Here is a 27,488-nt window from a genome sequence, read left to right as displayed (position 1 = left end):
TGAACAAAATCTGTATTGCATTAAAGCAGATTTATTACATGCTAGATTTTTTTTTCAGAGTTTGATGTAAAAAGATTCCGTTAAGGGATCTGCAAATCAAATTTGAAATGCTGCTATAGATCGAATTGGATTAAAATTATTTTACAATTAGGGTTGCCAGCTAGCTATGTTCAACAAAAATACTGAACATCCTGAAGTTATCTGGGGGTAGGTTAAACCTATTTAAAATGTTGTGACTGTAAGTGACCAGGGATATGCTAAATATTTTTAAAATGTTATAACTTTTACAGATACACCTCTGCTAACAAATACAGAGCTGCCAATCACACTATAAGACCGCATGACACAATATTTATAATGTCTTCCCCAGTTTACACTATAAACGACCATTTCACAGTATAAAAAGAAAAAAGTGGAATTGTGTTGTTCTCTTGTGTGATCATCAGTAACACAGCTGGGACGTCACGTGTGACTAGTGCGGCTGATTAGATCAGCGGCACTTTCCACTTGGAACCAGCTGTGCTCTGCGGGTTTTAAATGGTACTTCTACGATATGCTTAACCATTTTTGCGGCGGTTAAACACATAGAGGTGCAGCGTTGCTAGACTTAAAATGACATGTTTTAACAGATTAGAGCAAGTCATTTTAGAACTATAATAGCCCCTTTAAATACATATAATCCTGTGCCTGTGGAGCCTTTAGATAAGGAATGAGAAACAGTTTACACGGATATACACCAATCTCTTTTCATATGTTCATCTGGACCAGAATAGGGATGTTCAAAGAGTGCAACATCGTCTGTGTGTTTGAACCTTTTGAAGACGTTAAACACATAGTAAAATAATGGAATTTGTATAATTATAAATTATTGTTACTAAATGGCTCTGAACTGAGAATTAAAGCACTGCAGCACAGCTTTAATATATATACATTTTTATTTTTTTTGTCAACCTGAGGGAATTACCAGCTCTACTATTCAATTAATTCTTAATTGATTCTTAAAGTGCTAAAACATTCATGAGATCATTTCAACAAGGTTGCGCTGTCTCTACAAGTTTTGCAGTAAAACTACACAACTATTTGCCAGAAATTAGGTCACAAGGACAGTTAATCAAACAAGACGATACAATATTTAAATAAACATTTATTTCAGCATTTAATTACAATCAAATTTTTAAACATGTTTACCAAAGCATTGTGAAACAACTTTGCAATCCACATTTATAATTATTTTTGTTCTCTTTTTTCAGTCATTTACATCTAAAAACTTAATTTTCCACTTGCCCAAAAAAGTTTGTGTGTATTTAATTGCTTGATCAGTGCAGTAGATCATTGAAATCTGTCTCTAGTTGGCCACAACATAAAATACGATAAACATTTAAGAGGATTTTCAAAGGGCGTGAGCCAGACTGAAAAAATATTACAAATTAGACAACAATTTGTAGAGTTTTTAAAACAATTATTTTAAATGCAGAGATTGTACAATACAGTGGCTGATTTCTTATGCAAATTTAAAATATTGACTTAAAGGGACAGTCTAGTCCAAAATAAACTTTCATGATTCAGATAGAGCATGTCATTTTAAACAATTTTCCAATTTACTTTTATCACCAATTTTGCTTTGTTCTTTTGGTATTCTTAGTTGAAAGCTTAACCTAGGAGGTTCATATGCTAATTTCTTAGACCTTGAAGGCCGCCTCTTTTCAGAATGCATTTTAGCATTTTTTTTACCACTAGAGGGTGTTAGTTCATGTGTTTCATATAGATAACACTGTGCTCATGCACGTGAAGTTACCTGGGAGCCAGCACTGATTGGCTAAACTGCAAGTCTGTCAAAAGAACTGAAATAAGGGGGCAGTCTGCAGAGGCTTAGATACAAGGTAATTACAGAGGTAAAACATATATTAATATAACTGTGTTGGTTATGCAAAACTGGGGAATGGGTAATAAAGGGATTATCTATCTTTTAAAACAATAACAATTCTGGTGTAGACTGTCCCTTTAAGTGCCACTTTAAAGGGATATGATAGAGCATGCAATTTTAAGCAACTTTTTAATTTACTTCTATCATCCATTTTCTTCGTTCTCTTGAAAAAAATTTTTTTTGAAAGAAGGAATGTAAGCTTAGGAGCCGGACCATTTTTGATTCAGCACCTGGGTAGCGCTTGCTGATGGGTGGCTGAATAAAATTTGAATTTCATATCCCTTTAACGTTCTCCTCTGCAGAAAGGACAGAAATTATAGTACCCCAGCATCTAAAACTATCAATGATGCATTTTATTATTTTGCTAGACAGATGTAAGTAGTCTGTCTGCTTACTGGTGATAGAGTCACAAATGGTAAATACTTAGCAAAGACTTAGGGAGGAAAAAGTTGGCCTTTTATTCTGCATTATTAAATCTCCTGATCCTGGTAAGGTTGAATCTATTGTTAATAAAGAAACATCACTAATAACTACAAATAAAAACAAAAACACTAATTGAAATAATCTTGCTGTAGTGTAAGCTGGGTATTTCTGAAGCCTGCCTTTTTATTAGTGGAATTAGAGTAACAGTATAAGGACTATTATTGCGGCAGCACTTCTTCCCACATTTTATTAGCCCCTAAATACATCATGTAGTTTTCATTTGTAACTGTCAGTGTCTCCTGTCTTTTTGATGCTGCTTAAAATATGTTCTCTACATGTAATATCCAATATAACTCATAGTAAGAACAATGTAAACTTAAAGGGACAGTTAAGTCCAAAATAAACTTTCATGATTCAAATAGAGCAGTGTTTTTCAACTAGTGTGCCGTGAGAGATCCTCAGGTGTGCCACGGCAGACTGACAACAGTGTGACATATTTTTTAAACTTTGCTTGTTTTTTACTCCCAGTGCAGGGGTAGTTTGTAGGAGGCATGGCATAACAGCACAATACATACAGTATGTGTGTGTTTGTGTGTATGTGTATATATATGTATGCTGTATTAGGCTACAATGTGTGATTTTTTTTAAATTTTGGGATGGTGGTGTGCCACAGGATTTTTTAATGTAAAAAAGTGTGCCACGGCAAAAAAAAAGGTTAAAAATCCCTGAAATAGAGCATGTAATTTAAAACAACTTTCCAATGTACTTTTATCACAAATTTTGCTTTGTTCTCTGTGTATTCTTGGTTGAAAGCTAAACCTAGGTATGCTCATATGCTAATTTATTAAACCTTGAAGGCCGCCTCTAATCTGAATGCATTTTTACAGGTTTTCACCACTAGAGGGCATTAGTTCATGTGTGTCATATAGAAAACATTGAGCTCACACACGTGAAGTTACCTAGGAGTAAGCACTGATTGGCTAAAATCCAAGTCTGTCAAAAGAACTGAGATAAGGAGGCAGTCAGCAGAAACTTAGATACAAGGTAATTACAGAGGTAAAACATGTATTATTATAACTGTGTTGGTTATGCAAAACTGGGGAATAGGTAATAAAGGGACTATCTTTTTAAACAACAAAAATTCTGGTGTTGACTGTCCCTTTAAACAAGGATTAAATCTTATGTAAATGAAAGTGACCATTTAGTAGTGACATTTTGAAGGTACATACTCATATGAGACTACAGATCAGACAAGTTTCCCTGCAGCCCCCTTTATACGGTGCTTATGATACCTTAGATCAGATGTATAGTGCATTATGCTCTCTTCGTGCTAGCTTTTTACCACAATTTGGCCTCAAATCAGATACATAGGGGGCAATATATCAAGCTCCGTATGCCCCTGTTCCCGCGCGAGCCTGCTTCGCAGCTGTCTGCATTTATCGATGTGCACCGGACATGATACTCTACATCGTATCATGTCCTCTTACACTATGATAAATCTACCCCATAGCCTCTGTTGCTTTCCTTTAGAATTACTGCCCTGCTTGCAGATAGCAGAAAACATATCTAAAATGGCAGAAGACTGTACCCAAGCCCCATATAGTTCTCAGTTACAGCGATTATATTGATGACCAGAGGAAAACTTTTCCAACAGTGGACCAGGACAGTTCAGTGAGCCGTGCTGCAAGCACCTAATCACCCTTAATGTTACAGTACACACTGATTATGGAGATGCTGCACTATATAGTCATATTGAGAATGCAGATACTGAATTTTTCATTGTCAAAATACATGCTGCATATTGAAATTTCTGCTTCTGTGGGGTAAAAGGAAGATGGAAGAGAAAGGGATCTTGGGTAGGAGGAAGGCAGAGAGATACATTGTGAGGGAATAAAAAGAAAGGACATGAGAGGAAGACCTACTTGGTCGAAGGGAAAGAGATATGGAGAGTGGAGTAAAAGATGCAAGAAAGCAATGAAAGAAAAAATACAGCAGATCAGTCAGGGTAACAAAATATACCTGAGAGAAGCATAAAGAGAAATGGGTGATTACGATAGGTAAAGAAAAAGAGATGAAGGAGCCAGTGATAAATAAAAGATATAGAATACCATTTTAAACATCTTTCCAATTTACTTCTATTGTTTAATTTGCTTCATTCTTCAGATATCCTTTGTTGAAGAAATAGCAATGCACATGGGTGAGCCAATCACCTGAGGCATCCCAGGACATACTTGAAAACGAGAGAAATCTCAATGTATCCTTCCTGGTAAAATATTTTATAAATAAAATAAAATAAATAAAATATGTGCAGACACCAATGAGCAGCTACTGAGCCTATTTAGATATGCTTTTTTAATCAAGGATATAAAAGGATGTAAATTGCAAAGTTGTTTAAAATTTCAGGCTCTAACTAAATCATGAAAGAAAAAAATTGGGCTTCATGTCCCTTTAACAGGAGATGGAAGTAGCAGAAGGCTTGTGTCACAGAGTGGGAGTGGAGCACTGGGCTGGTGGTAGGGAACCATGGGAGGAAGAACAATATATATATATATTATGCACTCCTTATGTCTTTTACAGCCACCAAGGTGCTAACAAAAAGCAATCATACTCCCAAAGTAAGAAAGCACTCAAAGGACTGAATCCCATAAAAAAATAGCCTTTTATTCAGCATTTAAAATTTCATGACATTTCGGGTACCGGTCCGGTCCCTTTGTCACATGGTCCTCAGATACTGGTTGTTTTTTTATATCTGAGGACCATTTGACAAAGGGACTACACTGGTATCTGAAACGTCATGAAATGATAAATGCTGAATTAAAGGCTATTTATTTATGGGATTAAGTCCATTGAGTGCTTTCCTACTTTGGGAGTATATATATATATATATATATATATATATATATATATATATACACATACACACACACAAACAAAAAGATATCAGCGCACATCCATTTTCAAAAGCACAACATATTTTTTGAATTGCTGCAAAAAATTGCCTGCAAATACATCAAGAGACAACTATTCTTTTTAAATAATATTGGGAACTTAGTCACACAATATGGCCATATTTTGCTTAGCCAGTCACCACTTACAAGGTGCCCCAATTCGACTGGTCCTACACTACAGTCCTTTTTGTTTGTGTAATTACTGGGTCATATTGGCAGCACTCCCAGATGTGGATTTAACCTTTTTTGTAAGGTGTGCTAAAAAAACAAATTTTGTATTTGTATTTAACATAACCAGGGAGACTGACCATCTACCATTGGTTTAAGCACCCCACCCAGTTCAGGTGTGCTCATAACAGTGTTATAGAGTTGTGAATAAAAAGCCAGGGAGTCTCATTCTATTATGAAGAGTAAAAGCAGGAATGTTTCAGCCCTCTGTGGCAAAAGGACTGTAGTGTAGGACCAGTCGAATTGGGGCACCTTGTAAGTGGTGACTGGCTAAGCAAAATATGGCCATATTGTGTGACTAAGTTCCCAATATTATTTAAAAAGAATAGTTGTCTCTTGATGTATTTGCAGGCAATTTTTTGCAGCAATTCAAAAAATATGTTGTGCTTTTGAAAATGGATGTGCACTGATATCTTTTTGTTTGTGTAATTAGTGGGTCATATTGGCAGCACTCCCAGATGTGGATTTAAACTTTTTTGTAAGGTGTGCTAAAAAAACAAATTTTGTATTTATATATATATATATATATATATATATATATATATATATATATATATATATATATATATATATATATATAGATGTTGGTGTAAAAGCGATGAAAGGGAAAAGGTAGAGATGCAAACGTGTGAGGCTCACGCAAGGGATACAATAAAGGAAGAATTGCACAGAGCATTCAGAGTGAAATAAAATGGAAATACAGGGTAAAATTGTGTAAAAAAGCAATGGAGGGTTTAAAGACAGAGGAGATTAAATAATAGGAGGATTTCTGCCAGGAGTTTAGCAGACAACATAAAGTACATGAGAAAGAAACATTATGCTGGAAGGTAAAAAGAGAAAGGGGTGAGGAAGATTTATTAAGGAGTATTTTATTACAGTAAATTCAAAACATATGATGTTGAAACTGATACACTTAAAGGAACGCTTAAGTCAAAATTAAACTTTCATGATTCAGATAGAGCATGCAATTTTAAACAACATTCCAATTTACTTTCATTAAATGCGCAGTCTTTTTATGTTTACACTTTTTGAGTTACCAGCTCCTACTGAGCATGTGCAAGAATTCACAGAATATATGTATCTGCATATGTGATTGGCTGATGGCTGTCACATGATACAAGAGGTGTGGAAATAGACATAACCTTCATGCATTTGTTGTTTATGCAAATCTACTGCATTTACTGGTCCTTTAAAGGGTCAGTATACACCAATTTTCATATAAATGCATGTAATAGACACTACTATAAAGAAGAATATGCACAGATACTGATATAAAAATCCAGTATAAAACCATTAAAAAAACTTACTTAGAAGCTTCCAGTTTAGCTCTGTTTAAAAGGTTACTGGAACACCCACTGCAAGTGAGAAATAGCAGACCCCCCCACCCTTCCTTTGCATATGAAAAGACAACACACAAACAGGAGCATGCTGGAGCAAGTATACGTCGGTATTCTCCTAAAACTTTGGGGCTTGGCTAGGAATCTGAAAATCAGAGCAATGCTATTTAAAAATAAGCAAAACTATCCATTTTTAAAAACAAACAAACTGTATAGGCTATTTAAATGGATCATCTACAAAACATTTATGCAAAGAAAAATCTAGTGTATAATGTCCCTTTAACTGGTTTTACAGGACCAAAAAGGTCTGTGCCACCACTCATATTTCTCTATGTAGACAGCATAGTTGCCAACATCTGAAAAACATTTCCAGTGACGCTTTGCAGCAGAGCAATCAAGTAAACAGGTTATTTACTACACTAATCAACCGTTTCAACCAACAATTACTGTATTATCTACTACTGTATTATTCAATCTAATATCTGTTAACTGAGATTTGCAGTTGACAGGTCATAAATCTTCCTACACCTTATGGTAGATTAGTAGTACCGTCTGAAACCAATGGGACAGGAGGCCAAACACCAGGCAGGTATGAGAAAATGAGACCATAATTCTCTACAATCAAAGTATTCAGGTTCATCCGGGAGCAGAGGGTTCATGTTCCAAACCGGGTCATGTATAACATGAAGCCAGCACATTCTGAGGCTCCAGCATCTAATTCAAATTTATGGTTCTTAAAAATATTGCATATAAGTACATTATAATTGGTTGCTTTGCATTGTACAATTAACAGCGTCATAATATAGTACACCAGAACAACTGAATAGACAGCAACTATCCCTGCAGGTATACCAATTATACAATTTTAAATTTACACCTCACATAAATAAATAAAATGTCATATCTAGTGGAATTTACACTTAAACTGTGGGTCTCCATCCCTATGCATAACCAACACGGTTAATATACTTTTTACCTCTGTGATTACCATGTATCTAAGCCTCTGCAGACTGCCCCCTTAATTCAGTTCTTTTGACAGACATGCATTTTAGCCAATGAGTGATGACTCCTAGGTAACTCCAAGGGAGTGAGCACAATGTTTATATATATATATATATATATATCACACATGAACTAGCACCGTCTAGCTGTGAAAAACTGTCAAAATGCAAAGATAAGAGACGGCCCTTCGAGCACTTAGGAATTAGCATGTGAGCCTACCTAGGTTTAGCTTTCAACAAAGAATACCAAGAGAACAAAGCAAATTGATGATAAAAGTACATTAGAAAGTTGTTTAAAATTGCATACCCTATCTGAATTATGAAAGTTTAAATTTTGACTAGACTGTCCCTTTAATTATGTGGCTACAGGCTTGCTCATGAGAGCCTGCTCTGTATAGCCTCAAAAGCTCTGAATGAAGCTTCATAAGTTCACACTTAAGTGTGTCTAATTATTTTCTCTATAGCATTGGGGGGGGGCCGTAATCAAACATTTTGCTGCTCTAACAATAACTAAGGCCAGAGTTTCTTTTAATAGCCTGAGTGAATGACGGTGAAGTTGTTATGAAGGTGGTCACAACTTCAGGTGTGTGAAGAAACAAACACATATATATTCTGTCTTATTCTCTCTGTATCAGTGATAGATAATACATTATAGATTGAGCGCCAAGACATCCACCTATAGCTCTGAACAAAGGCTATCTAGCTAGCCTGCAAGAGGTTAATATTAGAGGTGAAGGTTCAGAGCGCCTCAATTAGGGCCAGGTGACTGGGAACTCAAGTGTTGTAGAGTGGTAAAGGCCGTCATAAAGTTTAATTATAAAACAGTATATTCAAATGGAATTATGCAAACATAAAATAATACAAATAAGATATTGTTGATTTATGCAATCTTAAAAATACAATCTTGTGGTTCCACAATATACAATAGAAAGCATAAAAACAATGTGGATAGTGTGGTGGTGTAAGAGTAGTCCAATGTTGATAACACTGATATGGCTAATAGTCAACAAGATGCACAAGTCCAGCTAATGATGGTGGGTTCTGTAGAATTGCAGCTTAAGTGAGCTGTGACTTTGGGGAAGGTGGGCTAAGGGAGTATTCCCAAAAATGTCAAAAGTGGAGTGAAAAAGTGACCAAAAGAAAAAAGTGAATAAATAAAAATAGATAAAAAAAAAAGATAAAAATGTTAGTGATTATCACAAAAAAGTTTCCTGGTAAATATCACAAAAAATGGTTATAAAAAATCCACACAAAATCACAAAAAATTAGTATAAAATTGTGTATACACAAGTGAAAAAAAGTAAATTGTAATCCAATGATGAAATGCAGTCAGTGATAAAGGTTAAAAGATTAAATGAAATCAAACGACCTTGTTTCTTGGTGGTGAGAATCCTTCTTAATTTCTGGCAGTGAGAACCCTCGTGATGGATCCTGATAATCTCCCAGTGGGTGACTTATAGTCTCTCCTGATAGAGGAAACCTTCCTATTCCTGGTGGTCTCTCAGTTTGTGATTCCAATGTCCTAAAAAATAAATATTGGTAGTGTAGACTGTACATATATTGGTACTAGATTGAAAGTGTGCTTACCAGCTCTTTAGTCAACGCGTTTCGGCCACATCTAGGCCTTTCTCAAGACTAATGTCTATCTGTTGCTGGTGCCAATTTATAGTGGTCTCTTACACCACTTTGTGTAATTAGGGGCTTGGTTAGAAACTGGAAGTTTATCCCTGTATGAGGTTCGGTGTCTGTAATAATCTTTATTATCTTATCTAGATCTTTGTTCGTGAAGTATTTATATCTATGGCATGACTCATTTGTGGAGTATTTGGATTCATAACATTGCTCCGTATGTTTCTTGCAATGCAAATGTCAGATATCGTAACCTCTTCATTCCTATTGGGTGTGATGTCATATCTTAGTGTGTTGTGATTGGTTCTTGGTTTGTTTACCTGAATCATGTTTGTTCCATTTAGATCGTACGTCTTTAACTTACTCATGTGGTCTATATATACTAATCGCTGCCTGTCTGGCAGCCGGGTGTAGTATTTCTGTAAGAGGGGTGACAGAAAGTTGTACATAATAAACCGAATAGCTCTATTACGATTCTTATGTTTAGCCTATGTATGAGGTCATATCCTGGTGTGTTGTAATTGGTTCCTGGTATGTTTACCTTAACCATGTGTGTTTCGTTTAGATCATACATCAATAGCTTACTCCTATGGTCTATGTCTACTAATCGCTGCCTGACTGGCAGCCGGGTTGATAATTTTATGAGAGGTGTAGAGGAAGTTATATAATAAACCAGACAGCTCAGTTGCGGTTCTTATGTTTAGCCTGTGTATAAAAGCTTAGTATGGACGATGTTACTACTTCTATTTATTTAATCCAATTAACAATGGCAATTTGCTTGTATTAGCAGAGGAACAGGCTTCTAGATAAGCCGTTTAAGCAGATCGCATAATGGTGTATTGCGTCATCTGGGTTAGTTTGTGGGTTGCTATGGTTACTAAGAGTTACACTGTGGAAATTAGTTTCGGAGTTATGGGTGTACAATGTGAATGAGTAGAGTTGCCTACATAATGGTGTACACACATATGGAAAAAATACAAATTGCCGCAGTGTTATATAAGTGAGAGCAAATCTCTATGTAGTATATAGAACAGGTAGACAGGTGATAGTATATGTTGTGTAGCAGTAGTTATTAACGCGTCATCTAGGGGTTAGGGGAAGATTGGATACTAATGACATCTGCCGTCCTAGATTCTAGTTATATCTACAGTTTGTATTCTCCAGTCTATATTCTTGTTGTATAGTCTGTGTAAATTTTAACATCTCGGTCCTATACTTTGAACTGGAAGACTACGATCGTTAGTCATTCTAAGTTGTGTAGGACTTAGTATAGATCTACCTATATATATCCTAGGTTAATTTAAACCCCAAAATAGTGTGATAGCTCTATATCTTCTTATATAGATTTAAAATGGTGTAGAATTAGAAAATTGTGTAGCTGTATTGCTTGCACGTAGTATGGGTTACATTAGTACCAGGTCGTTCTTTATTGTATAGTGTATGTCACAGTTTGAAATCCTTTAATACAATCAGTCTTGATTGTTGTGGATTCTGTATCTATAGTATGTGGTCTAGGGTGGGCATAATAACTGAGTTGGATAGGAGTTAAAACTCTAGAACATAAAGAACATTAAGCACATTAAGAAGTCTTAGAGGTTGGCTCAGACAATTTATGTTTACACATATTGGATGCCTTTAGGGAGATATACAATTAGAATTAATTATTGGTTATCTTTGTAATATGTTCCAGCTATAAGTTTAATTAGACTCCATTATCAAATATAATAAGGAAGGAGATGGGAAAAGTTGTCTCATGGCAATGGATGGGAATGCTGTTTGCTATTTCTGCTTGAGGAGAAGTATTACTAGAGGTCAGACCTGATGAGGCACATATGTTTGTATAGGATTATTTAGAGATCTATTTAGCCCTCTTGAGATTAAGATAGATTTAGTTCCTCTGTACCTATTTTGTTAGTTGTTGTAGAAGATATAAATCTAGTTTTTAAGAGATTTAGAGAGATGTTGAAAGGGGAATAAGTGATATGAGAGGTTCTTATACACTTGACTTGAAAACTAGTAAGGTAAAACATCTGAGGGGAAAAAGATCAATTCTTGGATTGATGGTTTTGTACATCTATATAGCATTCACAATCCTAAGAAAGGGGTGGCTATGTGTTAGAACAATGTTAATAGGAAATACACTTGTGGAGTGGTGTACACTGAATACTTAAAATATAAACTTTATTAGGAAATTCAATAAAAATATCCACATACAAACATAAACATATTAAAAACACAGGGTGATTGTCTGGATATAAATATCAGCGCATTTGATAATCTTTGTGCAGATATTATAATATGAGATTAAATCGTCAACCTAGGATATATAGATCCATAGCTGAGATAAATGTCACCTTATAATTGTTTTAGGAGTGTAGTATCGTAAGTATCATAGCTTATTTAAGGTATTAGGGGGAAGTAGGGGTTCCGCTTAAAATATAGAGTGATTAACACGTTACTTGCAATGGGCAAAGGCCTGATTGCACATAATGCTTGTGTCTAAATAAGAGAGTAATAACTACCACTATTGTATAGTTCAATCATATATTAAACGCTTGATCTTTGTTCAGACTAATATTGTTGCTGAATGTAGCGGTTTACTGACATCATAAATTCTTCTATATAGATACTTGTTGTAACAACGAACTATAATCTGTTGTGTTCTTTGTTAGTATTAATTAATTAGTATATAGATCAAGATGTGTCTTTGTCTCCTGTATCTTAACTGCAGGGGATTACTACAAATATATTAGCCTTTTTATTAGCCACTAACAGGTATTCACTCTATTTTGTAAACTGCTTATAATATCAGATGTATCATAGCTACGGGAGATTGATACAAATATATTGGCCTGCTTGTGCTGTCAGTGACAGGTATTCACTCTATTTTGTAACCTGCTTATAATATCAGATGTATCATAGCTACTGGAGATTATTACAAATATGTTAGCCTGCTTATGCTGTCGGTAACAAGTATTCACTCTATTTTGTAAACTGCTTATAATATCAGGTGAACCGCTCTGCCTCTAGATAAAGTCTTAGCTACTGAAGCATAACGGTACTAATATCCAGTTATAACTAATATCCCATTATAATGTTAATGCTGCTGTTCAAATAACGCAATGGTTAAGTACAATTAGATTACTGCCCGCTATCTATATATTATATGAATTGCTTGGCTATACATCGCCATCCATAGTAGGTCAGTGCTTATATTAGCAAAGTGGTGTAAGAGACAACTATAAATTGGCACCAGCAACAGATAGACATTAGTCTTGAGAAAGGCTTAGATGTGGCCAAAACACCATGGGCTGGACTGGGAATAAAAAGTAGCCCTTGAAAAATATGAAGACCAGCCCTATATTCTGTTGAGTCGGTAGAATGCACAGGCCCCTTTTCTCTCAAAGGGATTACTGGGATACTCCTTCCCCAATATTTTTTTCAGAATTAAATTATATTACTTTGCATTAAATAAAAATGCCAGATTGATATTATATATGCACCCTAAAACCCAATTGCATCCATTAATCACCCCTTTAAATTGTAGCTTTCCAGTCCCAGCTGCTGCAGTCCACCGGGAAATCACCTGGTAGGCCAATCCGTCCCTTGAAACCTGTTGACTAAAGAGCTGGTAAGCACACTTTCAATCTAGTACAATATATGTACAATCTACACTATTAATATATTTTTTTTTTTAGGACATTGGAATCACTAACTGAGAGACCAACAGGATCCATCGCAGGGATTCTCGCCACCAGGAATAGGAAGGTTTCCTCCATCAGGAGAGACTATAAGTCACCCACTGGGAGATTATCAGGATCCATCACGGGGGTTCTCACTGCCAGAAATTAAGAAGGATTCTCACCACCAAGAAACAAGGTTGTTTAATTTCATTTAATCTTTTAACCTTTATCACTGACTTTTTTTCACTTGTGTATACACAATTTTATACTAATTTTTTGTGATTTTGTTTGGATTTTTTTATGATATTTACCAGGAAACCTTTTTGTTATAATCACTAACATTTTTATCTTTTTTATCTATTTTTATTTTTTCACATTTTTCTTTTTGTCACTCCCTTAGTCCACCTTCCCCAAAGTCACAGCTCACTTAAGCTGCAATTCTACAGAACCCACCATCATTAGCTGGACTTTTGCATCTTGTTGACTATTAGCCATATCAGTGTTATCAACATTGGACTACTCTTACACCACCACACTATCCACATTGTTTTTATGCTTTCTATTCATCTATTGTATAAATCAACAATATCTTATTTGTATTATTTTTTGTTTGCATAATACCATTTGAATATACTGTTTTATAATTAAACTTTTTTGACAGCCTTTACCACTCTACAACACTTGAGTTCCCAGTCACCTGGCCCTAATTAAGGCGCTCTGAACCTTCACCTCTAATATTATTCTCTCTGCATCAGTGACCGACTCTGCTATTTTACAGCCTGAAAATTCATTTCCACTTACAAATAATATTGTTCTAAATGACACAGCTCTTTTCCCTTTAAATACTGACAAGTCACCTTAGACACGCACATACTGAGGTAATGACTAGCCATGCATGTCTCACTGCATTGTGTATCTGTGTAACATTGCCGAGACTGTACTTTTGTACTTTTTGGATTGTTGGTGTTAACGTATTCCTGCACCCAGGTGCAATGTACACTTGGCTTGCCCTGTAGTAACCAGACACTCATACAAGATTTCCTCCCATTATCAGTCTTACAGATTTTTGTTTGTCTTCCTGCACTTTTGCAAATCAATAACTCGTTCATTTTGAAGACAAACTAGGCTACAGAATTTGCTTTTTAACCTCTCTAGAGAGTATGGACAAGAACACATTTCACACAAAAAGCAAGAGGGTGTTTTAGGATTCAGGGAAAATATGACATTTTTAAAACCTTTCAATTCAGTTCTATCACATTTACTGATTCCTCTTGGTAACCCTTGTTGAAACTCTGCTTCTTTCTGTGATGGCATACCTAGGTAGGCTCAACAACGTGCATGTATCTTGACCACTATATAGAAGACACATTTTAAATAATGCTTCAAGACACGTGCACGCTTCTAAGTCTACTTAGGCATGCTCTCATGGAAAGGAACTAGGTTCCAACAAAGGATACTAGGAGAGCAAAGTCAAATGTGATAATATAAGTATATTTGAAAGGTTTTTAACACAGTATTTTAGGTTCTACAACCCTCAACTATCGTAAGGAATAAAATAGTAGTAAAACATTAAAAAACCGCTTTCATTCATTCAGGTAAATAACGTGATCAGTTAACCACATTTAGTTTTACTTTGTAAATATAATTTTTAATACAAAAATTAATAATTGCTTTTGACTTAATCTTAAAGGGACATACGATTTAAAGTTTAAATGTTTTCTTGTATCATCTAAAATTTTAAACATCTGTTCCAGTGAGGAATGAAGCTACTTTTGTCTTTGTGCTTATAGGTAAAACCCAGTCTACCACCCTGGGTGGGGAGCAATCTGTCGCTAGGGATCAACTGTGCACAACATGGTTTTCCGTTTAGCTTCCATCAGATTTAGGTTTTGTGCTGCCCTAGGCACTGATAAACCTGTTGACCCTCAAACCTCCTGTATTTACCCATTCTAGTCAATATCTGCCTCACATGTGTTTCTCACTTATGCATACCACCCAACATTTCCCAAAGGATTTCTAGAATGAAAAATTAGGAACCTTTCGGGCTGTAGCCAATTTGTTTTGTGACTCGGGCTGTGGTGTATTAGGTAGAAGTTGGGTTGTGTGGTCTGAGAATGGCTAGAGTGTGTCTTGGGTGGGACAATGTGTGCCCTCAATGAACTTAAGCAGTCCCTAAAAAACTGGGGCATTTGCCTGGCCACAAAACTGGAGGCGGGAAGGGGAGCACACCTCTCAACCCATGACAATTAAGTATTAACTAATTCCTGCAAGACACAAAGAAAATCATGCAATTGTGATTATCCTCTTTTGTTCACCATCTTTAGGACAGTTATAAAATATTTCTCATTATAAAGCAAGTGCGCTGCAAGGCATCCTGAAACCAAACTGCTCTTCAAAATTTGCTGCACCGCCAAAACAAAAGCCTGCTGCCCTCTAGTTGGTCTAGGCCAAAATATGCTCCTGGTTCCTGTATTTAAACAGTTTTCATTTGAGGTTAATTCAGCCTAAACATATTTCAGCAAGTTTAATTTATGTCCTTTAAATATAAGCTTAGTATTGAGGTTACCCCAACTTCTTATAACTGCCACCATGTTAAAATCTATGTTTCAGTTCTGACATGTTTGCATATGTGCTGTAACCTGTACTGTAACCTAGGTTCCAAAATGGCAGCACCGATAATTAGTGGGGTTGCATTAAATGATTTTAGTGTTTAAAGGGACATTATACACTAGATTTTTCTTTGCATAAATGTTTTGAAGATGATACATTTATATAGCCCATACAGTTTTTTTGCTTTTTTTTTAAATGTATAGTTTTGCTTATTTTTAAAAAACCTTGCTCTGATTTTCACACTCCTAACCAAGCCCCAAAGTTTTAGGAGAATACCGACGTATACCTACTCCAGCTTGCTGGGGAGTGTCTGCTATTTCTCACTTGCAGTGGGTGTTCCAGTAACCTTTTAAACAGAGCTAAACTGGAAGCTTTTAAGTATGTTTTTAAACGGTTTTATACTGGATTTTTATATCAGTATCTGTGCAAATTATTCATTATAGTAGTGTCTATTACATGCAGTTATATGAAAATTGGTGTATACTGTCCCTTTAATGAGACAGTCAACACCAGAATTTTTGTTGTTTAAAAACATAGATAATCCGTTTATTACCATTCCCCAGTTTTGCATAACCAACACAGTTATAATAATACACTTTTTACCTCTGTAATTACCTTGTATCTAAGCCTCTGCAAACTGCCCCCTTATTTCAGTTTTTGACAGACTTTTAGCCAATCAGTGCTAATTCTTAAGTAACTTCACATGCATGAGCTCAATGTTATCTATTTGACACATGAACTAACGCCCTATAGTTGTCAAAATACATTCGGATAAGAGGCGGCCTTCAAGGTCTAAGAAATTAGCATATGAGCTTAACTAGGTTTAGCTTTTAACTAAGAATACCAAGAGAACAAATCAAAATTGGTGACAAAAGTAAAATGGAAAGTTGTTTAAAATTACATTATTTAAATCATGTAAGTTTATTTTGGACTTGACTGTTCCTTTAAATGCTTGCTCTAAAGTACACCAGTCTACAAGGCATTCCTTAGCTCAATATCCTTTCATCACAGGCTGGAGAGCACTGCAATATTTTTTTTTTTTTATAATAGGTGGATAAACAATCAGTGAATTGTGATACTTCTGCAGAATACAAAGTGTCTCTGTTTTCTGCATTTTCTCCTACTTTCCTAATTTGAAAACAGCATAAACAGAAATAAAATCTCTGCGCTCATTACAAAAATATTTTGCAAAAGTTGCACAATAATATTCCCCTGATTGATTATGTAGTGATGACAATAAAATAAACCAAGCAATATCTTACAACCACTTTAAGGCACAGTGCTTTAAAGGGACACTGAACCCAAATTTTTTCTTTCATGATTCAGTTAGAGCATGCAATTTAAAGTAACTTTCTAATTTACTGCTATTATCAATTTTTCTTCGTTCTCTTGCCATCTTTATTTGAAAAAGAAGGCATCTAAGCTTTTTTTTTTTTTTTTTTTTTGTTTTTTTTTTTGTTCAGAACACTGGACAGCACTTGTTTATTGGTTGTTGAATTTATCCAATCAATCAGTAAGAACAACCCAGGTTGTTCACCAAAAATGGGCTGGCATCTAAACTTACATTCTTGCTTTTCAAATAAAGATACCAAGAGAATGAATAAAATTTGATAATAGGAGTAAATTGGAAAGTTACTTAACATTGCATGCTCTATCTGAATCACGAAAGAAAAAATGTGGATTCAGTGTCCCTTTAAGAATACTCTAAAATCTCTTTGAGACAGCAGAATAATGTGAATTTTGCTAATAAAATAGTTTAAATTTCTATTAAAAAATATTTTTTAGGCATATATATGTATACATGAAACTAAGTTTTACTTTTGACACTGATTTACTGTGTTATGCTATATCCTCCTTGACTGGTTCAGGGGATTGGCATACAATGTGACAATGACACTTCCTACACATGCATGATGACTCAGATTGTAAGAAACAGCCTAACTCTTCCAAAGATCTGTGCACTGAAAAGTGTATATACTTTTGCACAATATTAATGTGTATATACTGTACATCAATATAGTCATTAAACCCCAGGCGCCTGTGACATATCTACAAATCCAGATGGTCCCTAGCCAGTTAATGTCCCTTTAAAAAGACAGTTACAAAGTAACTCATCTCCTGCCAAATAAGCATAGCTAAAAACCTTACAATACATGTTTGTTAGTTATAGTACCCGATTTTAACCCATTCTGAGAAAAACAAACAAAACAAAACAAAACAAAAAACTACTATCAATATTGCTGCAATCTTGTCTACAAAACACCAATGAAAAGTATCACTAACTGCAGACAACTTGTAATTCCATTAGCAGAACAATACTATATTTTAAGCACTGACAAGGAAAGAGTAATTTAAAAAGGGCTCTTATTTTTGTGTACAAACTGCGTTTTGTGCCACGCTGCCTAGAGAGGCCAAAAAGTAAATTGTGTTATCTAGGGGTTTTCAAAATGCTGCAACTTGTCTAAACCAGCCGTATCATTTGCACCATTTGCAGGTTACAGAATTTACATTTGCCTCTAGGGAGCGTGGGACAATACACAATTTTTTCAATAAAGCAAAAGCTGTGTAATGTCCTTTTAAGGAGCTGTTTCTCCAGTACTAAAGAAGAAATTCTCAGACAATATTTGAATGTTTTCCTTACCTGAGTACTTGTGAGTCTATCACAATCACTCTTTCTACTGTTCATTTCCCTTTACCTGTATGAAACTGAGGAACACCATAAACCTACCTATAAATGTCAAGTTATGTCCTCCAGTTAAAGGGACACTCAATCAAAATTAAACTTTCATTATTTAGATAGAGCATGCAATTTTAAACAACTTTCCAATTTACTTCCATTAAATAAATGTCCACAGTTTTTTTTTATATTTAAACTTTTTGAGTCACCTGCTCCTACTGAGCATGTGCAAGAATAAGTGTGTATGCATTTGTGAATGGCTGATTGCTGTCACATGGTACGTGTATGCATTTGTGATTGGCTGATGGCTGTCACATGGTACAGGGGGGAGTGGAAGAAGACATAACTTTTAAAATTGTCAGAAAAAAAATCTACTACTCATTTGAAGTTCAGAGTAAGTGCTATTGCATTGTCTTGTTATCTTGCATTTGTTGATTATGCAAGTCTACTGTGTTGACTGGTCCTTTAAGCCAACCACCATCCTAGTCCACTCTATGCTCCCTGCATCACTGACCGCCCCACCACTACTTGTTCCAGAGAAGAAAGATATTAAAGTTGAAATGTATGTAATAGCTGAGCTACTGAAAACCCAAGAAAGAAAATATTTTAAAAAGGTATATGAAACCCAAAATGTATCTTTCATGATTCAGATAGAGCATGTGATATTAAACAGCTTTCTAATTTACTTCTATTATCATTTTTCTTTGTTCTTTTTGTATCTTTTGTTTAAAAGCCAGGACGTATTCTTAGGAGCCAGACCAGTTTTGCAAAAATGCTATTCATTTGCCTGAGCACTAGATGGCAGCACTATTACCTGTCATGTAGTGCTCCAGATGCCTACCTAGGTAGCTCTTCAATGCAGATTATCATGGGAATGAAGTCAATTCGATAATAGAAGTTTTTTATTTTTATTGTATGCTCTGTCTGAATTCCCAAATATGTTTTGGAGTTTCATATCCCTTTAACTGTGTTTAAACTTTTTTTGCAGTGGTAAAACAAAAAGATTTATGCAAGAACAAGTGAAATAATAAAATGCACTGACACAGTAGAGTACTTTATTTTTTCACTTTTATGTCCTTTAAGGTCCGCATATAATTCACCATCTTGATATTTATTTATTTAGCATATATTATTTAGCTTGATACTTTAAAGGGACACTCGGGTTAATTTAAATGTTCATGATTCAGATACAGCATGTAATTTTAAACAACTTTCCAATTTACTTCCATTAAAAAAAAATGTGCACAGTCTTTTATATTTACAATTTTTGAGTCACCAGATCCTACTGAGCATGTGCAAGAATTCACAGACTATACGTATATGCATTTGTGATTGGCTGATTGCTATCACATGGTACAAGGGGAGTGGAAATATACATAACTTTGAAATTTGTTATAAAAACTACTACTCATTTGAAGTTCAGACAAAGTGCTATTGCATTGTCTTGTTATCTTGCATTTGTTGATTATGCAAATCTAATGTGTTGACTGGTCCTAGTGGGTACAGCTAAGAAATGTGAACAGGCATAATACACTATGAGCCAAGTACTATAAACATTTAAATGGGCATTCTACTACATACAATGTGTGCACTATCAACGCTTCAAATCTATTGGCTTGATGATCAAAAACGTCCACGGCATAAAATCACAAAAATATCTCTGGGGCTTTTTTTGAGCATTATATTATATTGTGTGTGGGTTTTAACATTCAGAGCCCTGCATAACAAGATAAGCAACTCTTAAAGGGACATAATACTCATATGCTAAATCACTTGAAACTGATGCAGGATAACTGTAAAAAGCTGACAGGAAAATATCACCTGAGCATCTCTATGTAAAAAAGGAAGATATTCTACCTTAAAATGTCTTCAGCTCACCAGAGTAAGTGCTCTGGTAACAGTTATACTTCAGCTGCAAAAATACAATAGCCAATCAGCATCAGCAATACTGAGGTACCTTGTAGTTCTGACTAAGCTTCTTAGATAATCTCACTAGAGCATAGTGCTTTAGATATCAGGGTCTATGTGTTTAACCCAATCAAGGGGTAGTGATTGGTATGGTTATGCGGCTGTCGCTGATGATTAGCTAACTGGCTGTTTCCTGCTTAGGACCAGCAGTGGGACTTTAACTATGTGTTTAACACCTTTGGGAGCTTAAACACATAGATCTACAGTGCAAATTTTGCACTAGAATTCCCCTATAATTCTTGCTTCTAGTAAGTTAAAACAATTGAAACATTCCAAAAGCTGTTGCATGTTTAAGTAATACAATGTTCGACTATAATAATATTCATGTTCAAGCAACATTTTTATACTTCATACATCAACTATTACAGGCATCTGAAGGTGGGTGGTGTTTGTTTAGTAATTCTGTTTATTCGAGAGTCAGACTAAGTTGTGACAAATTCCAGATGCTGTTGGAGTTAATATGATTCAGTTCTGTTTATTTCTTATGAAAGTTATGATATTAAAAAGCAGCAGACTGTGGTGTGTGTGTGCTTTTAAAAATGTCCTTAAAAGGCTTTGTCAAAATAAAACTTTTATGATTCAGATAGTGTTTATAATTTTGCAAGCCGCTCCTATTTAAGTTCTATTATCATATTTTGCTTCTTGTGGAATCATTTGTTAAAACATAGACCCTATTTTGTTATGCTTTTGATTTTTGGAATTGTATTTATTCACCTGAAGCATTTAGTATATATGGCTTTATGTTTTTCATGTTGTAAATGGTTAATGAAATGATATAAAAATAAAAAAAAATGGGATAGTTTCTTTACATGCTTATTCAACAGTCATTATATACCCATTAGTACAACAAACCTTTAAAGCAACAGTCAAGTCCATAAAAAAAAAAAAAACCTTTCATAATTCAGATAGGGCATGTAATTTTAAACAACTATCCAATTTACTTTTATCACCAATTTTGCTTTGTTCTCTTGGTATTCTTAGTTGAAAGCTAAACTAGATAGGATCATATGCTAATTTCTTAGACCTTGAAGGCCGCCTCTAATCTAAATACATGTTGACAATTTTTCACTACTAGAGGGGGTTAGTGCATGTGTTTCATATAGATAACATTGAGCTCGTGCACGTGAATTTACCGTGGAGTGAGCACTGATTGGCTAAAATGCAAGTCTGTCAAAAGAACTGAAATAAGGGTGCAGTCTGCAGAGGCTTAGATACAAGGTAGTCATAGAGGTAAAACGTGTATTATTACTATTACTGTGTTGTTAATGCAAAACTGGGGAATGGATAATTAAAAGGGACACTGAACCCAATTTTTTTCTTTTGTAATTCAGAAAGAGCATGCAATTTTAAGCAACTTTCTAATTTACTCCTATTTTCAATTTTTCTTCGTTCTCTTGCTATCATAATTTAAAAAAGAAGGCATCTAAGCTTTTTTTTGGTTTCAGTACTCTGGACAGCACTTTTTTATTGGTGGATGAATTTATCCACCAATCAGCAAGGACAACCCAGGTTGTTCACCAAAAATGGGCCGGCATCTAAACTTACATTCTTGCATTTCAAATAAAGATACCAAGAGAATGAAGAAAATTTGATAATAGGAGTAAATTAGAAAGTTGCTTAAAATTTCATGCTCAATCTGAATCACAAAATAAGTTTTGGTTACAGTGTCCCTTTAAGGGATTATCTCTTTTAAAACAACAAAAAAAATATGGTGTTTGAAAGGATAATAAGAGGTATGTTTGATGAAATATGTGTGCTCTATCTAATCATAATAGTTCAAATTTATTTTTCATGTCCCTTTAAAGTGCTACAGGGAAAAACTCAGAAGATTGCATGGGGATCTTGGACTTCCAATTGGCCACCCCTACAATACTGAAAACAAACTCATAACGTTTCTCTCATCTATCAAACTCTTAAAGGGACACTGAACCCGAATTTTTCTTTCGTGATTCAGATAGAGCATCCAATTTTAAGCAACCTTCTAATTTACTCCTATTATCAATTTTTCTTTGTTCTTTTGCTGTCTTTATTTGAAAAAGGCCTCTAAGACCCTGGACAGCACTTTTTTTTGGTGGGTGAGTTTATCCACGAATCAGCAAGAACCCAAGTTGTTTACCAAAAATGGGCCGGCATCTAAACTTACTTTCTTGGCTTTCAAATAAATATACCAAGATAATGAAGAAAAATTGATAATAGGAGTAAATTAGAAAGTTGATTAAAATTGCATGCTCTATCTGATTCATGAAAGAAAAAATTTGGGCCCAGTGTCCTTTTATTAGTGTATAAATAAAGCAGAGGAACATTATGGGCTTTATGATCTAAAAGCTTTCAGCTTGGGCAAGATAATCTGAGAAGTCTCATCAATGTAGTGAGGTCTCTTGACATTTTTGAAACTCAAATTTTAGCTGATTTTTAAGAGATGTTTATCTGACTTTGCAATATAAATTCTAAATAAAAAAAACAAACAAAAAAAAAACTACTAAGATTTTAATGTGATTTATCCCAATGTCAGCAAGTTATTGATCATTGGCTCTTATGTGTGAAGATCCCCCAATCTCACATCCCTCCTGTATATATAAAAAATATTGATTATGTGCATCGCTTGAAGCAACGTCAGGTATGTGGATGAACAGATTATACTATGCACTCGATTTATTAAGATGGATTTGCAGATTTTTGGGCTGTGTGGAGCAGTTTAGCATAAACTAGCCTATTGCCACATGTTTAAAGGGATAGGAAAGTAACAATTAATCTTGCACGATTCAGATAGAGTATCCCTTGTTAAAAAAATGAATATGCACATATCATACACCAGTGGGAGCTGCTGCTAATTGGTGCCTGCACACATTTGTCACTTGTAATTGGCTAAATAAATATTTTCAGCTTCCTGTCAGTAGTGCAATGCTGCCCCTTCAGCAATGGATAACAAGAGAATGAAGAAAATTTGATTTAATAGAATTAAATTGGAAAGTTGTTTAAAATTGTATGTTCTATCTGAATCATAAAAGAAAATCTTGGGGTTTACTATCCCTTTAAGAAGTAGAAACTGCTTCTTTTTCCCCTCCGACACTTTACAGGTGGTGAGATCAGTCACCCCGACTCTCGCTTGTTCAGTGTGACTGACATGCCCTGCACCAGCGCAATTAATTGCTCTGGAGCGAGCGGCAGCATTGCACAAGAATCCTCTTTTGCAATGTCAAATGTCAAGCAGCGACTGACATTGCAGGAGCACAGGTTCACTATTTGCAAATCTGTCTGCCTGCAGGCATGGTGCCAATGTGTTGCTTCCTCCCTGACAGTCATGGGTTAAACGGCTGGATGAATTAAAATGCAAGATTTCAAAAACCATTCAGGAGAGACAAACATTTTAATGATAGTGTGTGTCTAAATCTGTGAGCAAAGGTATCACATTACTAAACTTGTTTTTTCCTGTCTATTTAAAATAGATGGAAAGACAAAAAAAATAGATTTTCCATGGGTCACTGGTTAAGGTCAATTGGAAACTTCCATAACATAAGTGACACAAGGAAGGTCCCTCTGTACCTGGCAGCACAGTATAACTGAACTAACATTTATTTAGCTTAAACAGCTGGAAATGTCAAATATGCCAATAAAACCAATTTAAGTGTAACAAATTACAGCAGCCTCATTTAAAACATACTTTACCAATCAGCTATGGGGTTTGGGAACATTTAAATATTAACTAGTAAACGATGTGGGGTGTTTTCAAAAGAATTGCTAGCTGACAGCACTTTAAGACTGGTTAACACAATAGTAATTGTCTGGATATCAAATGCTTCCCATATAAAGATTACAGTGGTTAGTTATGTTTTTTTTTTTTTGTTTTAACCTTGGATTTTGAAGCCAATTACATTTGTTATTAGAAGTCTAGACTGAGGTTAAAGAGCGCTGCACCTGCTACATAACAGCACTGCCTGAGACCCTGGGCTCTAAAAACACTACAAGATAGTAAACTTAAAAGGGCACGATGCCCACATTTTTTCTTTCACGATTCAGAAAAAGCATACAATTTTTAACAATTTCTTAATTTACTTCCATTATCAAATTTGCTTAATTCTCTTGGTATCCTTTACTGAAGGAGCAGCAATGCTTTACTGGGAGCTAGCTGACCAAATTGATTGAAGCAATGGGAAGAGGTAAATATGTGCAGCCACCAATCAGCAGCTAAATCACAGCAGTGCACTACTGCTAATGAGCCTATGTATGCTTTTCAACAAAGGATTCCAAGAAAACAAAGCAAATTAGATAATAGAAGAAAATGGGAAAGTTGTTAAAAATTGCATGCTCTGTCTGAATCATGAAAGAAAAATTATGGGTTTCATAAAACTTCATTCAGCTCCTGCAGAATTTGATGGGTCTTGTTTGCCTATAATTATTATTCTTGACTATATGAGAGGTTTGAAATGTTTATAAAACCAGGTGCCATGTGTGATTTGTTCATTCAGTGCGTCGGTTGACAGATGTTTAAACGTCAATAAAGAAATAAAAAAACAAACAAGAATAATGCTGACAACTGGCACAGCTCTGTAATCTGTCTATGGCTGAAAACTATGAGTTAGATCCCATCATAACCCTGAAGACTAATTTATCAACAAAATATTACTGCTGTTGCTATCAGTGCAGAATGCAGTGTTGTTCTATTGTATATAATTATTATCCTTTTGTGTATTGCTATTTATTTTAGCTGTAGGATAGTTTAATACAGATACACTTAAATTCACACCCAGGGCAGGAATCAAATGGATGCCAGATAAGCACTGTGTAGTAAAAACAGTATATTAATAGATAGGTACATAGTAGAGTGCTGCAGCCTTGGTAACTATAGAAAACACCCAGCTCTTAGAGGAGTGCAGTCACGTATAGGTGTTTAAATGTCTTCAAGTTGCACTTTGAACCTGTTCTATTGAAATAGGACTTTGCAGGTGTTTATATTGTAACACAATATGTGCTTTGTATGCAATGCAAAGTCACTGCAGGGTGGTCCAAAATACTGGCACAGTATAGATGGACAGGATAGATGACACAAACACACAACATGTTAATTACATAATATGAATTAAATCATTGGAATTTAGTTAGATATCTTTTAACTCCTCTGGTTAAACTGTATCAAGTTTTACTTGTCTTCTTGTCAGTTACAATTTTTTCTCTTTTAAATATGTATTTTTTTTTTTAAATGGATAAACTATACAATTCACTGTTTACTTGTTTCTCTGGATTGAAAAAACAAAATAATAAATAAATCTTTAGAGAGATCAATGCAAAAAGGAGAAGCCATTGAAACTGAACAAGGAAGTGGCTTTTTTTCCTGAGCAGTGAGACTGACTTACCTGCTTCTGGTATGGACTGTCCCGCAGCACCCAGGAGCAGAACTTGCACATATAGTGCTAGGCAGACAATCATAGCTGGGCAGCTCTATAACCCAACTGGATAAATCACAGGCATGTTCATTATCAGAGGGCATCAGATGCACAGAAGTTTCCTCATATGTATAAGTATTCCCTGGGGGAATCAGACAGGACAGGTCTATTATTCCAGCAGACACCCCCTCCTCACCAGAAGCTTATGTTGTCCTGCCAGAAGAAGGCTCTATAACACCCAGTTGTGGCTAGAGTTCAAGTTTCTTCCAGGTTTAACCATCTGATGCCAGGAATGTAGTTTCCTGCTTGTTGTGAGATTATGGCCAAGTCTAAGCAGCCATTGTATTAGTTGCCCTGCAATACTGTGCAGTGATCCAACGCTCTGCTTGATATCACACGTGCTGGGAGAGAGTAAAGTAAAACTTCTACACATAAAATGATCTTACACACCCTCTGTGGACTCAGCCACAAGGGAGGGTGTGAATCCTGCATGGTCCTACTGCTCTCTAGCTGAAGGATAATGGAAATACACAGCCTGAAGTTGCAGTGCAGCTGCTGGATAAATATGGTCAGGAACTGTAACAATGTGTCTGTATAGTGACAAACATTGTTGCAAAAGGCTGAACCATACAGCTACTTGTTTATACCAGTCATCTATTATAAAAACGTGGGTTATATATTCAGTATTTCATGATATGGGGCATATTCTCTAAAATAAGAACTTTACAGCAAGATAAACTCATCTCTAAATTTATTTGAACAAAACTTATGTTTAGCTTTATACATTAGAATAACTATATTATTTAAAAATGAAGTTAGCAAAAGAGGCATTATAAATGATTCCTCCAGTATCACTATATGGTTTAAAGATAATTTCCCTGCCACTAGACTGCTTTTATGTACTTCTGCTTACACACGTTTGGCAACTATGGGGTCGATCCGATATAAATCGTCGCCCGCAAAAGCCGTCGACGCCAATATTTGCGCGGGTTTGGTATCACATATACGGCGTAACCTAGAAGTTACGCCCGTATATTTCTGCCGTCGCCCGCAGTTTTTTGGGCCATAGGCAGGTATACCAAACCCGCGCAGTTTGGTATTCAATATGCAGCGTAAGGACTTACGTGGCGAAAATGGAGAAAACTTACTCCATTTTCACCTCGCCACAAAAAGCAGCCGTAAGAAGCCTTACGCTGACTATTGGAGCCCCGTAACTTCCTAAACTGGCTGCTAAAATAAACCTAACACCTAACGCATGCGCAATGTCTATCTCCCTGTCAACCGCGATCTGCTAAAATAAACCTAACACCTAACGCATGCGCAATGTCTATCTCCCTGTCAACCGCGATCCCCCCCCCCCCCCCGAAATCCCTAATAAAGTTATTACCCCCTAAACCGCCGCTCCCGGACCCCGCCGCCATCTACATAAACTAACCCCCTACTGTGAGCCTCTAAAACCGCCGCCATCTACCTTATCTATCCCCTAATCTGACCCCTTACACCGCCGCCACCTATATAAAAATTATTAACCCCTAATCTAATCCCCCTATACCGCCGCCAGCTATATTAATATTATTAACCCCTAATGTAAGCCCCTTACACCGCCGCCATCTCTATTAAAATGATTAACCCCTAATTTAATCTACCTACCCCGCCGCCAGCTATATTATCTATATTAA

At 35.6% G+C, this 27,488-nt stretch overlaps 1 protein-coding gene across 1 annotated transcript in view; it reads right to left on the bottom strand.

Annotated features, from left to right (window-relative positions):
• The window catches only part of VWA1 (von Willebrand factor A domain containing 1), a 224,073-nt gene extending 197,824 nt beyond the window's left edge, over nt 1–26,249 (bottom strand). The window contains exon 1 of the mRNA XM_053690531.1: nt 25,780–26,249. Coding sequence (XP_053546506.1) covers nt 25,780–25,852 — 73 coding nt within the window. The 5' untranslated portion in view covers nt 25,853–26,249. The remainder of the gene's footprint in view (nt 1–25,779) is intronic.
• Between the last annotated feature and the right edge of the window lie 1,239 nt (nt 26,250–27,488).

The sequence above is a fragment of the Bombina bombina genome, chromosome 8, assembly GCF_027579735.1.
Source record: "Bombina bombina isolate aBomBom1 chromosome 8, aBomBom1.pri, whole genome shotgun sequence".
In the NCBI taxonomy this organism is placed as follows: Eukaryota; Metazoa; Chordata; class Amphibia; order Anura; family Bombinatoridae; genus Bombina; species Bombina bombina.
This window is presented reverse-complemented; position numbering and strand designations above follow the sequence as displayed.